We start from the raw sequence: 17,434 nt of genomic DNA on the forward strand, positions 1-17,434 counted from the left end.
AACGTCAGCTTTCCTGCTCCTCTGATGCTGCCTGGCCTGCTGTGTTCCTCCAGCTCCACACTGTGTTATCTTTGCATTTAAGGTGGATTGGCCATGCTAAAATACCCATAATGTATAGGCTTGGTGGACTAGCTATGGGAAATATGGGGTTATGAGGATAGGGTAAGGGTGGGGGGAGGTGGTGTTTGGTCAAATCTCTGTAGATGCTCTTCGGAGCTTCAGTGTGGACTCGATTGGCCAGATGGTACATTTCCACACTGTAGGGATTCTATGAAGTTTAAGTAATGACTGCAAATAAGAGTTGGCCAGTGACATGGGTGTGTTTTATTCTACCTTATTAATTAAAGAAATGCTTATACTGCAAAAGGCGAAGAATCAAATAACAAAAAAGAAAAATTGATGACATCTGTGATACTTCGAGGGTTAGTTTGAATCACTATGCCGTCACTGCAGGTAGCTAAAATATTTGTAAGAAGATAAAACAGGTTTGGCAACTTTGATGCTTGGCCCTCCTAGTTAGCAAGAAAAGGCAGATTGCAAACATGCTACAGCCAAATGCACACAAGCTGATGGTATAATTGTTGACAGGCTCTGATACGATACAGTGATTGAAAGAACACTGAAGAGGAAGGATCACTTCATCGAAAGAAACGTGGCTGCCGGGTGAGTCCAGTTAAGGTTTTCTATTCTGGGAGGTGTGTGGTAGGAAGGCAGTACAAAAGGAAGAAAGATTTGTTTTAAATAACTTAGGAAAGTGGATAGGTTTTTGTATTAAGACACATTAGAAGTTTCGTTTTTACAAGGGTTGAATTGTGTAAGAAAAGAAATGTAAAAAAAAATACGAAGAAAATGTCACATTAGAATTTGCAGAAGATCCCCTGCCTGATGTATCACAAGACATGTAACAAGCATGTCTTACAACACTGGCAGCAATAGGGCTTCATATTGGAACTTGAAGGCTGAGCTGTTTACTAAATTATTTTGGTTTTTACGAGATATTGTTAATTTTTTTCTTCTTTCAGCTAACATAACTACTGCAGCTGCAATGGCTCCATTCTCTATTCTTTCTTCATTGCAACTTTGTTTTAGAAATTTTAACAACAAGAATTCACCTTAGATCTAGTTACTGTTACCAATTCTGACACTCGTTTGATATTACAACCTGGAAAAAGAAAGCCTTTCTCCAAAAGTGTACATTATTCACAAAATTTGTAAAAGTATTTTAGAAAAGATTTTGACTTGAAAATTACAGAATTTATAATAAAATTCAACTTGTCTGTATATAGAATCTCCATTATTAGAGGTCTCAAAGCAATTGTAATAGTGTGATGAAGGATGTAAAGTTTATATATATTGGTGGCCTTCTTGGCACTTGGAGTTCAAAGTAGAGGCAGATGGATATTAGTTACTTCTGTGAAGGCATTTCTATTACAAAAAAAAAGGTCACAGAGATCTTCCAGAATAGTAATTTAAATTCAATAGATTCTCATGAGGCAGGAGACTGTGGATGCCTGTTTATGGGTTTATGATAGGTAAAGTAAACATGTAAAACCATATCAGAGATAGTAGGAACTGCAGATGCTGGAGAATCCGAGACAACAAGGTGCAGGGCTGGACGAACACAGCAGGCCAAGCAGCATCATAGGAGCAGAGAGGCTTTCCGAGACAACAAGGTGCAGGGGTTTGTTTTTAGTTCAGAAGAATTTTGGATAAGCAAATTTATTTCTAATTCAGTTTAGAAGCCACCAGTGTTGAGTAAGTAAGGGGATATGGTATCAGTCGAATGTTGGGACATGGGTGCACAAGGGGTTAGTGTGACAGGTGGGTGAGGGGATAGGTTTCCAAATGCCAAGTAAGTCAGTGCTTATTTCCTAATTAACCTACCAAAGTCTCTTGTGATTCCAACCTGGTTGGCTAAATGAAAGGCCCTATTTTTCTCCAGTCCATCAGTTTAACTAAAGCTTCTGATCTCTGTCATCATATCAGTAAATTTCTTCTGCATCATCTCCCTTTGCGGAAAGAGCTGTTTCACCAACTATACTCCAGTCATCTAGGAAATCTCCACATCAGTGGATGTTTGAAAGCACCCTGCTATTGTCTCTCTGACATTCTTCAATTTTTAGGGTGCATGCCATTTGGGTCTTGTACATTTTCTACTTTGAACATCACCATTTCTTTTAGCACCGTGCTACTTCTTAATATCAGTATTATCTTATCTACATTGACACTTCCTCTTTTACCTATTCATTCAGACCTGACCTCAATTGTATATAAAAGCTGAAGTAAGGTACCAGTTAATACCTTTGCAGTCCTTCGTCTCCAATAAGAATTTTTCAAAAATCCTTTCCTTTAATTGTCTTAGTCTTAAATGGTAATACTTAAAATCGTTTAACAATCTTTTGCCCTTCCATGTTCTATTAGAGTAACTGTGAAGTGCCCAAACTGAGAAATGGAAATAAATCCTGGCCTAGCCAATGACATCATAAAAATAGTCAATATGTTCAGGCAAAAGTGTTTTAGAAGGGTATAGCTGAACAGGATTGCAAAATGCTAAAGATAACCACAGCCACGCTCTATTCACTGCATGTTGCTATCTTTTTAGTTGTCATGCAACTGATGCAGTGTATTTTGTCACGGATGCTATTTGCAATGATCATTAACCAAGTATCACCACACCAAACAAGTTACTCACACTCTTACTGAATCAAGCAGTATCTACCTGAACTAACCCCTGCATTTTGTGGCAACTGAACCATGGGAAAACTGATTTTTGCCAACAATGTGATTTGCTGAAATGTAGGGGGTGAAGAACATAATAACAATGGAAAAGGAGGAGGCTTTTTAGTTCCTTGAGCCTGTTTTGTCATTCAGTGAGATCATAGATGATCTGCCAACTAACTCCATATTCCCGTTTTTGCCCAATGTCTCTTAATAACTTTGGTTAGGAACATAGGGTTAGGAAAAGGATATTCATCTTGTCGAGCCTGCCCCGCTATTCAGTACAATCATGGCTCATTGAACACTTCAATGCCTTTTAGTGAAGCCATCTTGATAATGCTGTATGCAATTGGTAATTAGAAATCTATCGACTCTACTTTAAACATATTCAAAAACTGAACCTCCATAGTCCCCTGTGGTAGAGAATTCCACATGTTCACAGCCCTCTGAGTAAAACAGATTCTCCCCATCTCAGACCTAAGTGGCATCCCCTTTTATTTTTAAGTTGTGCTCCCTGGTTTTAGGCTCTTTGTGGTTACCACAGATCTGCCAAACATAGTTTTAATTTTAACAATTAGCCAGGCATCAGTTAGGGAGTTCCAAATGTCTATCACACTTTGGAGTAGAAGCATTTTTCAATTTCATTCCTGAAATATATTTGGACTCTAATTTTCAGATTATGGCCCCAATCCTAGACTCCTAAACTAACATACACTGTTCAACTTCTGCTAGAATATCTGTTCCCCTCAAAATGGTGAAAGTTTTGATCAAGGCACCCTTTAAACTTCTAAATTTCTGAAATACCAGATTGCTTTGTGTATTTTCTCTTGATAAGGTACACCTTGGAGGCCAGCAATCATGCTGTTAAGAATATTGCTGCAAAACTGCACTGCAAGCCATCAACTACCTTTACTCAGACCCTCATACAAGGCCAATTCAGAAGCTTATTCTCCTAATATGCATCTGAGGGATAAATTATGTAAGAAACCACTTAGTGCAAAACTTTGCTAGTCTGTAGTGTCTTTCCAGAAATAGACACACGCTATTATAATCTTGCCACTGAACTATGCTCCATCAATCAAGACTCCACACTGGAAATCAAGCTGTGTAAAAATTATTCATCCTGTCTGTCAATGCCTGTTGATGTAGCACTTCACAAGCTGATGCCTATTTAGGAGAAAACTGTTTTCCCTTTTCAGCAAAAATAGTAACATGGATGGGCCTCCTTAAACTTACCCTGCTATTACAACTCTTGCCTCTATGTAGGAACTCTACACTAATAAAAGACTGCATATTCAGTATAGGATGCTTCATCAACTGGATAACATCGGCTCATAATTTACTATCAAAATATTGACAATTAACGCTAATATTCTCATCATACATATTAACAAATGCCTCAGTCACTTCAGATGATTACCAATGCAGCTAAAGACAGAAATCCAAAAGTTGCCATTCAAATTGTGACTCTTCATTGCTACCTACACAAAAGCTGAATCTCACTATCTTCCCCATCATTACATGGTGCAAAGAGGCTGCGTTTGAGTGCTAGATCCAAATTAAACTTGTCCCAATTAAACTTGGTACATTTCAGTCAAAGTGAAGTTGCCATTGGCATATCAAACTATAGGGTGGCTCTGCCATTAGTGAAACAAGTGGCGGTGAGTTTAACCTGATGGTCACCATGCCTCAGGCACGGGGCAAAATTGAGAAGTGGGACCTTCAAGGTAGCCTCAGGTGAGGCAGGAATTGAACTCATGCTGTTGACATCATTCTACATCACAATCCAGCCATCGTCCAACTGAACTAACCAAGCCCTCCTCTGAATTGCCCTTTTAACACAATGATTATTTTAATTATCCCTTGTCAATCTGTTTTCCACTGCAAATTAACTGTCACTAAAACTGAGTTCAATTTCTTCTGGTTTTAATTTTTAGGTAATTCATAAACATCACGTTCTGTATCTGAGTTGACATACTAATAACCCACACTCTTCATGCCTACACTTTGCATTGTTAATTTCCTGATCCTCCAATCAGGTTACTATTGTCCAAGATTGTAACAAGTATTGCAACTTTATCAAAATTGTTGGAACCAAAATCTGATAAATTCCCTGGCAGACTTCATCCTAAAATCTACAAAGAACTCACTGCTGAGGTAGAAAATGCTTTGGTTCAAGAAAACTTTCAATATGCTCCGATATAAGAAGCCAGTGGGCAAAATTTAAAGCATACGTGATTGGAATGATTTACTAGCATGGATTGAGAATTATTTAAGGTGAGAGGGGAAAGAACTAAAAGGTACCTGTGGGATAATGTTTTCACACAGAGGGTTGTGTGCTAATGGAATAAGCTGCCAAAGGAGGGGTAGAGGCGGGTACAATTACAATATTTATAAAATATTTGGACAGGTGCATTAATAAAAAAGTTTTAGAGGGATATGGGCCAAATGCAGGCACATGGGACCAGTTCAGTTTTGGAAAGCTGGTTGGCACAGACAAGTTGGTCAAAAGGGTTTGTTTCCGAGCTGTATGTCTCTATTACTCAATGGCTGTGTAAAGGAAAGGAAACAGAGAGTGAGAACAAGTGAGTCTTTTTCCATCTGACAGGTTATGTGTAGTGTTGTAACACAGGAAACAGTGTTTGGCCTCATCTATTCATGATACATATAAATGACTCGGAATAGAGAACCAAATGCAAGTTTGCTGGTGATACAAAGTTATTCGGGATTGTGAATTATGAGGAGGATGCAAGGAGGATTCACATTGATTTAGACAAGTTTAGGCAATCTGATTGGAACGTGTTTCCATTACGCCTAGCAGTGCCAGAGCTAGTGGCTGCTGCTCATATTGCCGGTCACAGTCCAAAAAGGATCATAGCTGTGACAGGAAGGTAGCTCACTGGGTTTTATGGTGGAGAAGGATCTGGCTAGGGAGAGGGGACTGGAGGCTCAGGTTCTGTCCCTTACATTGAAGGAACGTGGTATATAGTTTTGGTCTTCTTATCAATGAAGGAATGTAAGTATGTTCAAAAAAGTTCAGAGGCAGTTCAATGACTGCTACCTGGGATGGAGAAAAAGTGAGACAGGTTGAGTCTGTATTCATTGGAGTTTAGAAGGCTGGGGGTGAACTTATTAAAAGATATACAATACTGAGGGGACTTGACAGACTGAGTATTGAAAAGGTACAAAAACAGAAGTTGCTGGAGTAGCTAAGCAGGTTTGAGGAAGGGTCACTGGACCCAGAACGTTAACTCTGATTTTCTCTTCATAGATGCTGCCAGACCTGCTTAGCTTTTTCAGCAACTCCTGTTTTTGTTCCTGATTTACAGCATCCACAGATCTTTTGGTTTTTATTTGAATGTTGAAAAGGTGATTTCCCTTGTGGTAAAGACTAGAAAGCGGGGATACAGTTGTAAAATAAGGAGTCTCCCTATAAAGACATGAGATGCAAAGGCTTTTTTTTCTTGGAGGATGATGAGTCTTTGGAAGTCTTGTCCTCAGAAAGGGATGGAGGTGGGGTTCCTTTGGAGGCAGAGATAGGTGGATTGTTCACTAACATGCAATTTAAAGGTTATCAAGGGTTGACAGGAAAGTGGATTTGAGGCCACAATCAGATCAGCCATGACTTTATTAAATGGTAGATCTTACTAAATGGTAGATTTTATTAAATGGTAGATCTTATTAAATGGTAGATAGGCTAGAGGGGCTGAATGTCCTGCTCTTGTTCCGAAGTCATATATTCATATGGGTCTGAATGGTGTCAACAGAACAGTGTTCACTCCCCAGTTCTGCCTGAGGTGGATTTGGAACCTGCCTCCTTGCCCTACCCAAGGTGGAAGTTATGGGGCAAAGGGTCAGACCTGCCTTTGAGCAGAGAACTGAGGAAAAAGATATTTGTACTGGATGATGCAACGATTGCAAAACTTGCTGAGGTGGGACTAAATGAATTAAGACATTTCGCAGAGGTATCACTCTGAGTAGATTGTGTGTTCAAGGAATATGGGCACAACAATCTGAGCTGATTCTCGAGTACAGCATAGAATAAAAGCTGCACTGCCAGAGGTCATGTCTTTCAGATGAGACCATAACGATAGCAATTTGTATTTCTCCAACACCTGTTACAATAGCGAAACCACGCCAAGGTGCTTCACAAGAGTGTTAAGAAACAAAGAAACGTTAGAGTTAGATCTGCTGTAGGGAGCTCGCAAGGAGTCATCCAGTATCAGTGCCATCTTGCATTCTGCAGTCTAAGTCTTTTTGATCTGTACATCCTTATTTTAACATGATCTGCCTGTACCACTTGTAAACAAAGCTTTTCACTGTATTTCAGTACTCATGATAATAAATAAATAAATGAAATAAATAAATCAAATAATAAATCAAATCAAAAGGTGATACAGATCCACATGAGGATTAAAATAGATGAGATATAGGTGTTAAGGGGCAGCTTAAAACATGAAAGAGAGACCAAAGAATGCTTATAGTGTGGAAGCAGGCCATTTGGCCCATCCAGTCCACACCAATGCTCCAAAGAACAGCCCAATGTCCCCAGACTATATTTTCCACCTAGCCTGCATATTATGGACAATTTAGCATGGCCAATCCACCCTAACTTGTACATCTTTGGACTGTGGGAGGAAACTGACACAGATACAGGGAGAATGTGCAAACTCTATACAGATAGTCACTCAAAGGTGGAATTGAACCCTGGTCCCTGGCACTATAAGGTAGTAGTGCTAACCACCAAGCTACCAGAGATGGAGAGAATGGGGGTGGGAATTGCAGAGCTTAGGACCTTGATAACTAATGTCTGTCAGTAGTGGAGCAATTAAGATCAGGATGTACTGGAGATGTTTACAATGCTGGTGGTGGTGAGGTAACTGACATAGTGGTTTTAAATGATGTCAATTAAGTGGTCACACATTGAAGAGAAGTAGGAGTGAGCCAAGAATAGATACTTGAGAACAGTTTTGGAGTGAGAAGATAATTTATTGTAAATAATTCCCCAACTACAACTTGATAGCTAAGAATCAAAATAGGCAGATTTAAACCCACACAGCTGGATGACAAAGGAGAAGCATTGGAAAGGATTATGTGAAAAAGTGTTAGGAAGGATAAGGATTTTGCCATGTAAATGCTGGTTGTCAACATACTGATAGCATGTAAAATGTTATCGCTCCATTTCTGCTTTGAGCAGTATATGATTAGGGGCTTAAATACTTCTGTTAAATAGTAGGCAACAAATATACATAACCATTTGCTGATCACATTTTATTCATTTTCTCAAATTCAGTTTTGGGAAATAACACCAGAAAATTTAAACTGTGAATGTAAACAAGTTAATAGCTCCAATACATGCACACATGTTATCATTCATTGGCATCTTTTGAAAAATCCAGTTTGTAATGCAGACAAAATGCTGACATCTAGAATGTTCAGTGGAAGTAATTTGCTCAATCTTTATTAAACACTTTGCCAACATTCCTTTCATGGTTATTTGAAGAAACAATGATCGTGATTATTCCATGACCCATACTAGGGAGTGGCACCTTTTTTAAAAAGAAATGTGACAAATCACAAGATAATTATAATCAAGGAGCACTATTCACCCAGATGACCTCTTTCCAGCAAGACAATTATTTTATTTATTTCAGGATGTGTTTGTCATTGGCTGAGCCAGCATTTATTGCCCATCCCTAGTTGCACTTGAGAAAGGGGTGGTGCTGTACTGCCTTCTTGAAGTGCCACAGTCCATTTGGTGCAGGTAGACCCACAATGCCGTGAGGGAGGGAATTCTCAGGATTTTTATTCAGCAGCAGTGAAGGAAAGACGATATATTTCCAAGTTAGAGTGGTGAGTGCTTTGGAGGACTTGTAGGTAGTGATGATCCTATGTATCTGCTGTCCTGTCCTTCTAAATAAAAATAGTCGTAGACTTGGAAGGTGCTAAGGAGCCTTGTAGTGCACCTTGATATGGTACACACTGCTGCTACTGAGAGTCGATGGTAGAGACAGTGGATATTTGTGGATGTGATGCCAATCAAGTGTGCTGCTTTGTGTAAATTGTATCTAGCTTCTCAAGTGTTGTTGGAGCAACATTCATTCAAGCAAGTGAGGAGTGTTTTACTACAATCCTAATTTGCACCTTATAGATGTGGACAGACTTGGGGTTCAGGAGTTGAGTTATTCACTGTAGGATTCCTAGCTGCTGACTTCTTCTTGTAGTGATTATATAGAAAGTCCAGTTCAGTTTCTGGCCAATGGCAACCCCCATGATGTTAACAGGAGAATTCAGTGATTGCAATGCTATTGAATGTCAAAGGGCGATGGTTAAATAGTCTCTTATTAGGGATGGCTATTTCCTGGCATTTGTGTCTTGAGAATGTTACTTGCTTATTGTCAGCCCATCCTAGATATTGTCCGGATCTTACTGACATTTAGACATGGATTGCCTTAGTATCTGAGGAGTCGGGAATGGTGCTGAACATTGTGCAATCATCAGCAAATGACCTCTGACTTTATGATGGAGGCGAGGTCGTTGATGAAGCATCTAAAAACGATAGGGCCTAGGACTCTACCCTGAAGAACCTCTGCAGAGATGTCCTGGAGCTGAAATGACTGACCTCCAGAAACAACAGTCTCTTCCTTTGTGTGAGGTATGGCTGCAACCAGTGGTGCGTTTTCCCCTGATTCCCATTGAGTTCAGTTTTGCTAGAGCTCCCTTATGCCACAATAGATCAATGTGGCCCTGATGTTAGATCTAGTCACTCACCTTATCTCTGGAATTTGATTCTTTTGTCCATGTTTGACCTGAGTTTATAACAAGGTCACAAGCAGAGTGGCTTTGACAGAGCCAAACTGAGCGACAGTGAGCAAATTGTTGCTAAGTAGACTGATGGAGCAGTAATTGGCTGGGTTGGATTTGGTGTACAGGACATATCTGGGCAATTGTCTACATGGTTGAGAGATGCTAGCTTTGACACTGTCTTGGCTAGGGAGGTGGCACATTCTGGAGCACATCTTCAATACTAATGGCAGAATGTTGTTAGGACTCTCAACATTTGCAGAATCCAGTATCTCTAGCCGTTTCTTGATATCATGCGGATGAATTGAATTGGCTGAAGACTGACTTCTGGAATGCTGGGAATCTCTGGAGGATGCTGAAATGGATCAAAAGTCATCCCCAATAACTGATATAACTATTTTCTGAAATGATTCCATTATTCTTGCTTCTATGAACCAATCTAGAAGTTTATGTTAATCATTCAATGGAATAAAAGTTGACTTGGTCCAATAGTGAGAAGTGGGTGATAGTGAGTCAGCGACTCTTAACCAGTCCTTAACCAATTTTGACCAGTTCTTACACAGCTGGGAACTATATCCGTGCAGCACAAGACAAATTGTTGCAGTTGATGCCTTTATTTTCTCTTGCATTTTATAACCTGAATATTCTGTGGTTTCTGTTACAGTTATTGAAATGAATTTCACTGTCGATTTGCAGTGTGGGAAGAACAACCATGAACACAGGACCACTGAAATCAGCACCAGCCGGCTGATAGTCAGGCGGGGACAGACTTTCCATCTCACACTGCAGTCTTGCAGTGATGAATTTATTGACAACGGCGCAGTAATACTCCGTGCTGAGACAGGTTGTCAGTTATGAATGAGCTGGGGAGCATGAGATGACATATATGAATATCACATATTTCTGTAATTACTCACACTCTTACCCCACCTTTCTTAATTTATTAACAATATCTGTGAATGATACAATTTGTGTTTCTTGGTGAAAAGTAACATACGATGAGGTCAGCGTGCACCACATTATTAGATGATACTGTTGGCTCTTGAAGAGACTTGTAATGATGACTATGATGTAAGGGCTTAACAACTCCTCTGAAATCAATTACTACAAACGAGTGAAATTAGGAAACACATTCATACATAAAGGAATTACTTACTCTGCAAATGGGGATGGTTAAACATGTGAGATCCACATCTTCAGGTTTTCCTTCATGGTTAGGAAAGAACAGACAGCAAGTTCCTATTTTTCATTTTGCCTCCAAAACCACCTAGCCTGTTCATCTGAAGAAACTCCCTTCATTTGTTTGGTATAGATAATGAACCCTATTTGGAAGATACAAGTTGAAGTATTTTGAATTAATTCCTATTATATGGCTCGAAAAAGAAAAGACAAAGAAATGGATTATAATCTTGAATCTCTTATAAACTTAATACTGTGACACTCAGTATGGTTGTTAAAATAAGCAGGAGATAACTTGCTTGGTAGTCATGAAATAGGCCAAAGACTGTCTACAAATAAACCAATGGACATGAAGCCCCTTGCAACCATTTTGTCATAGAGGACAAGATTTACCAGATTATGTTTATCATGTCATCAAATTATATTATGACAAGAAAATATCAGGGTTGTGCAGAAGTCAATCTACTTGCACCCCAGTAGGGACACTTTAAACAATATTTTTAAATATATTTCACCTGTTCACTTTATTAAAAGTGGTGAAGTTTGGAATTGGCTGGTATGTTCATGTACAAATGCAATCCGGCTCAATGTCGGCTTGTTTAACTTTCATGTCTTATTTTAGGGCCAAAACCTTCAACAACATCTGGAACCAAAATCCTGCTTGAATTAAATTCATTTAGTGCAAACCTTTGGCGAGCAGTTGTTTTACACACCGGAACCAGGATGGTCTTGGGCATATGTCCATCTCCGAATGCCAAGATTGGACAATATAACTTATCTCTTCTAAGAATGAATGGAGACCAAGTCATGATATACAAAATTGGGGAGTTCATCCTCCTCTTCAATCCATGGTGTAAAGGTATGGAACCTTTGAATCTAGATTATGAGACGTTTGGAACCAGATTTTAAAAAGGGATTGAAGACAGACCAACTTTGTGTGGTGTATGAAAACATAATTGAATCCATTGACATTTTGTACCATGGCCAGAAACAAGTGTTGCAACATGTTTGGGAATGGGAGTGGGGTGGGAAGTCCAATATTACAGGCCGTAAGTGGCCTGAACTTAAATCAGCACACTGACTGGCGATATTTAAAATATGCTTTTTGATTACTATGGCAACATCAAGGACTTTCTCTCCTGGATGCCAAATAGAGCATTTGGTAATTGATTTGCAAAGCCTAGTTACAAAGTTTTAGGCATTTTTAACTATGTAATTCCCTAAAAAAACCACTTTCAGTTGCCTATTACATTGGCTTTTTAAGTACTCACAGGTGGTTTCACTAGTTTCAAGTGCTCCTAAGTGTTTTTAGCTGCATACAGGGTTTTTGCAACTTAACTTTTACTTATAGCTCGCATCACCACACACCCCTGACTCTGCAACACTAATCTCACACCCAGTCCTTTGCCACCTGGCTCTGCTCTCAACCACCTCTGTGGCTCTTCTCTGACATCAGTGGAACTGGGGAATTGAGTGTGCTGGGTTGTGGAGGTGGGCAGAGCTGGAGGATATAGAAAAGGAGTGAAAGTAGTGTTGGAGTGAGGAGAAAATTCAGAACGCCTCATAAGAAGATAAATTGATCCATTGGCCTCATTAGGATAGACTCAGCCTGCTCTGCACTTGAGTGGGAGCTGATATCTGGACTTCAGGGGTTAAGTTACGAGGAGAGATTACACAAATTAGGCCTATTTTATCCAGAATTTAAAATGTTTAGGGGGTGATCTGATTGAAGTCTTCAAGATATTAACAGGAAAAGAGAGGGTAGACAAACATAAACTACTTCCACTGATTGGGGATTCTAGAACTAGGGGTTCTGATGTGAGAATTAGTGTCAGGCCTTTCAGGAGAGATGTTAGGAAGCACTTCCACACACAAAGCGTAATGGATGTTTTGAACTCTCTTCAACAAATGGCAGTGGATGCAGAATCAGTTGTTAATTTTAAATCTGAGATAGATTTTTTTTTGTTAAGCAACGGTATTAAGGGATGTGGGGCAAAAGCAAGTAAATAGAGTCAGGCCACAGGTCAGCCACAATCTTATTGAATGGTAGAACAGGCTCGAGGGGCTGAATGACCTACTCCTGTTCCTATGTTTGTACGTTCCTATGAAGCTGCAAAATATGCTGCCTCAGGAATTTGGGGAGAGGAGAGCAATGGGAGGCTTAGGGAGGGGAATGAATGGGCAGGTAACAGTTCTAATGTGGAAAAGGAAGGAGCATATGTGCTTGTCTAAGTCTGGATAAGAAGAATCTTTTGAATTTCAGGTAGTAGCTTCCAGTGCTCCCTTTAAAGACCAATGTTTTGGTTGTTGATGACTAGTTTGCAATGTTTTGGCTGTTGATAACTGGTTGCAATGTGCAAGGTGAATACTGTAGTCAGTATCAGTTAAATTTTGCACAGGATGCTGAAAAATGATTTAAGCACTTGCACTAAGTTTATCTCTACTTTCAGACATGCAATCTTCACAAGTATGGAACAAGTTTAAATAATATGGAAACCCTGTGCAGGATGAGTACACGCACCACCTTGGGTTCTTCAGCATCTGTTACATGTCTATAAAGCAGCTGCAGCTCCATCCTATTTCTGGACTTTAGCTGTTTAACGAATAAATGTAGATGTGCAACATTATCCTCTTCATATAAACTTGTTAATTTGTTGATCTTAAATATCACTCCGAGTGTAATGTTTTTTGTTAGCCACCTTATATTGCATACAGAAATTACACATGGTTGTTGTGTTAATAAGTCTGTGGTTTCTCCTGTCAGAGGATGCAGTCTTTCTGGACAGTGAACAACAGCGTGAGGAATATGTAATGAATGAAGAGGGGACCATCTTCACTGGTACTAGTCAGTGTATTCAACAGCGACCATGGTCCTTTGGACAGGTATTTGAAATCACTGAATAATTTATTACTGAGCTGCATTTAACACGTGAGCTGAATTCTTTTCTTGTCACTTTTTGAACTTACAACAAGTCCTGTCCACCCATCACCACTGTACCGTCTGACTTTTGGCTCTTGGTCAACCAATATTTCAATTTTAAAAATCGTATGATGGCATCTGATACCCCACGAACTATATTCATCCCTGCACACAGACTGAAATTAAGTCTCCTGCAGGCTCAGTGAAATTTACCTTTGAATGAATGCAGCTAACTCACGTGAGCAGGTGCAAGGTTCCTACTAGTGACTCAACGGCTAAGTTCCACATATTGAAGGTAAGTTTAAAAGTTGCATTCAATCTCTCATGAATATAATTCTGCTTCCCTCTGCTACAAAACTGTAGCACACACATTACTGTTGGTGATAGTGGCCTGGACATTCATCAGTTGGGATGAGTCAGGTGTCTCTTAAAAATGATAGGTGTGATCTGATTCTGACCCCAGTTCTGCCTTTCCGATTTTCACCAGGGGCTTTTTAAGGCTGTGAGCTGGTTCTGTTAATAACCTTACACACCTCATTAATGACCGGGCTGACTCTATGTTGGGAAGCCCGTCCCAGTCCTCTACAATTGACATGAATTCAAACCAGGTTTTTAAAGAATCATGCTAGATGTCGAGAATTCTCAACTTGTAAGTCAGAGCAGGTACTTCAGCTCACCACTGGATGTCGGGTGCATCCATCTTTGTCACCACACACTAGCATATCAGCACATAATCCATAGGCACCAGCTTCATGCACCCCTCAACCATGGGCATTGACAACATAGAGAAATAAGCTGAACAATTCTTGAGCAACGTTCCTAAAGAAAATCTTTTTTCTTTTTTCAGTTTGAAGAGGATATCATAGATATCTGTCTTAAGTTGTTGGACAATAATAGCAAATGTCTGAAATGTCCTGAAAGAGATTACATACGCAGAAATGACCCCATTTACATCAGTAGAATGGTGACAGCAATGGTAAGCATTTTAACCTTATAGCTGATGAGAGTAAATATTAGTAGCTATTAATGTAATGACTTTCATTGGGTTTTATTTTGTCTGAATGGTTTTCTTGCGTTCTACGGTTTAATGTTTCTGTCTACCTATTGCCTTCTTCCAGATCATATCAAACGTTTTGCGATTGTGACATTAGTTGCGGTGTGTATGTCCTTTAAGACACACATCTTACAATGAAGATTTGAAACCTTGCTGAACATGTTCCATTCTCTTTATGCACCACTTTTCCACTACTGCAATAATGTATCGGCCTTGGATCAATCTGCAATACTCTCAGCTCTGAGACAGAAAGTTCTGTTTCAAGTTCCATTCTGAGATTTGAGCACCAGTTTTAAAATTTCTTTTGGAGTATGGCACTATTGGAAATGTTGCCTTTCAAAGGAAACATTAAATGAAGGATCAAATTGCTTCCCACTTAAATGAATGTAAGCGATCCAATGGTACAAGTTTGAGGGGAGAAAAGGAGAAGAGTTCTCTCTGATGATCTGACCAGTACTTAGCCTTTCATCACCACCATTAAAATGAGATCATCTTGTCATTATCTCATGCTGTGTGTGAGAGACATTGCTGTATATAATCTGGCTGCTGTAAATTCCAAAATACTGCAATCACTTCATTGGAGGAGCCCACTAGCTTTGGGATGTTTGGAGATTATGAAAAATTTTACAAATACAGGCCCTTTCTCTTTCCATATAAGTCACCATGCAGGATAAGGGAAAGAAATTCATGGAGCAATTAACAAATACTAGTATTTAGTCCTGCTTGAATTATCCAGAGATTCCATTGAGTTATTTACTGATCAAAAGTCCTGCTATTCTTTCAATCAGCCTCTCATTCATGCATCCTTCATTATTTATTTGCTTCTATTAATTATTTTTATGACTTTATTTCTGTTGCACTAGCTTAATTCTTTCAATGGCTACATATTCAACTTAAGTTGCTGCAATAACCTTGTGATGACACCATATAATTTTATTGGTAGTTTTGGGAATAAAACCTAGATAACCATGTTAACACAGATTCACCTTCCAACTTTTTCAGGTAAATTGTTGTGATGACAGAGGTATACTTGAAGGCAGATGGCATGAGCCATATTATGGAGGGGTGTGCCCATGGAATTGGAATGGAAGTGTTGCCATCCTTCATGAGTGGAACAATCGTGGTTGTCAGAGAGTTCAATATGGGCAGTGCTGGGTGTTTGCAGCAGTCGCCTGCACAGGTACAAAGTGCAAGCTGTAAAAGGGATTTCATTCTGAAATTCAACAGTTAAACTAAAACTGAGGAAATGTTATACAATGGAGCACACAATGCAGAACAGAAATGCAGATATTTTTGTATAGCTATTTTAATTATAGATGCAAACCTATATAAACACAGCTACTGCAAAGTACAAATATTAACCTAGATTACAATTTAGCATTATGGTATTTCAAACAGTGCATTGTTCAAACAAACTCCCAACTGATTTAATCTCCTGATATATGTGATTGACGTGGAATGATAATGAAACACCTTGTGCTGACTGTACATTGACTGTGTGACAGAAATACTGAACACTGAAATAGTTACCCATAAATTCCTTTAGTACAAGGAATGTATTTCTTAGCAACAATTTTGGCAAAATTTAAGAGAGTCAGTAATAATTGGCAAGGTAGTCAGTTGAGGTATTTCCATGTTGACTCCAGGAAGGAAGAAAGAAAACCTTGCATTTATATAGTGTTTGTTCACACACCAAATGTCTCAAAGCACATTATATTGAATGAAGCACGAGTGAAGTGTAGTCACTGTTGTAATGATGGAAACACAGTAGCTAGTTTGGCCCATAATAAACTCCCACAAATAACATTGATTGAGGGCAAATATTGACCAGAAATCTGGGGACAATTCCTCTGCTTTTCTTTGAAATGTTTTCTTGGGATCTCTTACATCCCTCAGAGATGGCAGAGGGAGGGCAGTTTCATGTCTTATCTTGAAAGTCAGCACCTCCATAGGTGCACCACGGCATGGCTGCTCACTTTCTCTGCAAGCTCTTGCCATGACTGTTTGATGAGGCTAGCTGTTATCCTCCTGCCATCCTCTGGAAAGAACTCCACACCTTTGCACTTTCCAGCATTAAAGTGTTATTCCAAGAATTTTTAGGCTGCCCTTTTCCCTTTTAGTACGTATCTTCTACCTTCTCTTGACCCTATAGACTTGCTGTCTAAAATGTCCCTGTGCTTGCTTTTGGTTTATCCTTAAATATCATGTCCTCAATTAGGGTTTTGAATGCTCCTCCAGTCTGCTTGTCCCATCAGATACCAAACTGATTGGGTCCCTTCAAACTGGCTGCAATCCAGAAACATCAGTCAGAAGGCCTTCGATTCCCAGGTGCAGATTTGGTTCTAACATGCCATCAAAGTCTGTGAGAACCAAGCCTGCCAACTCAAACTTGGTGTAAATGATTCTTTGGAAAGAAAAGCAGGAACCTCACCTGATGTTCTGATAAGCAGTATCAAATTATATTGGCACATAACTCGTTGCTGATTGTGAGGGTTTGTAGCGTTCGGATTAGTTGCTACATAACCCTACATTAAGACAGTAAGACCACAGTGCAAAAGTACCTTAGTGCTCTGTGGCGTACTGACAGTTTTATGTAAATTAAAGATCTTTCTTGATTGCGTATTGATATTATCACGAAAGTACATCTTAAATTATTAAATGCTAACAGTTTGCTCAGATATCAGATCCTGCCACAATTTTATATACATGTGTGTATGTATGTGTGTGTGTGTGTGTGTGTGTGTGTGTGTGTGTGTGTG

General features: G+C 39.4%; 1 protein-coding gene across 2 annotated transcripts in view; it reads left to right on the forward strand.

The window, feature by feature from the left end:
* Window positions 1-556: 556 nt before the first annotated feature.
* The window catches only part of LOC109910670 (protein-glutamine gamma-glutamyltransferase 2-like), a 34,590-nt gene continuing 17,712 nt past the window's right edge, over window positions 557-17,434 (forward strand). The window contains exons 1-6 of one of the 2 annotated variants that reach the window (XM_048608383.1): window positions 557-663; window positions 10,187-10,366; window positions 11,324-11,560; window positions 13,466-13,584; window positions 14,469-14,597; window positions 15,678-15,855. In XM_048608383.1, the coding sequence (XP_048464340.1) occupies window positions 10,195-10,366; window positions 11,324-11,560; window positions 13,466-13,584; window positions 14,469-14,597; window positions 15,678-15,855 (835 nt within the window). In that variant the 5' untranslated portion in view covers window positions 557-663; window positions 10,187-10,194. Of the gene's footprint in view, window positions 664-10,186; window positions 10,428-11,323; window positions 11,561-13,465; window positions 13,585-14,468; window positions 14,598-15,677; window positions 15,856-17,434 lie in introns of those variants that run through there. The other variant, XM_048608384.1, reaches the window with a different exon arrangement.

The sequence above is a fragment of the Rhincodon typus genome, chromosome 19 (assembly GCF_021869965.1).
Source record: "Rhincodon typus isolate 14 chromosome 19, sRhiTyp1.1, whole genome shotgun sequence".
Classification (NCBI taxonomy): domain Eukaryota; kingdom Metazoa; phylum Chordata; class Chondrichthyes; order Orectolobiformes; family Rhincodontidae; genus Rhincodon; species Rhincodon typus.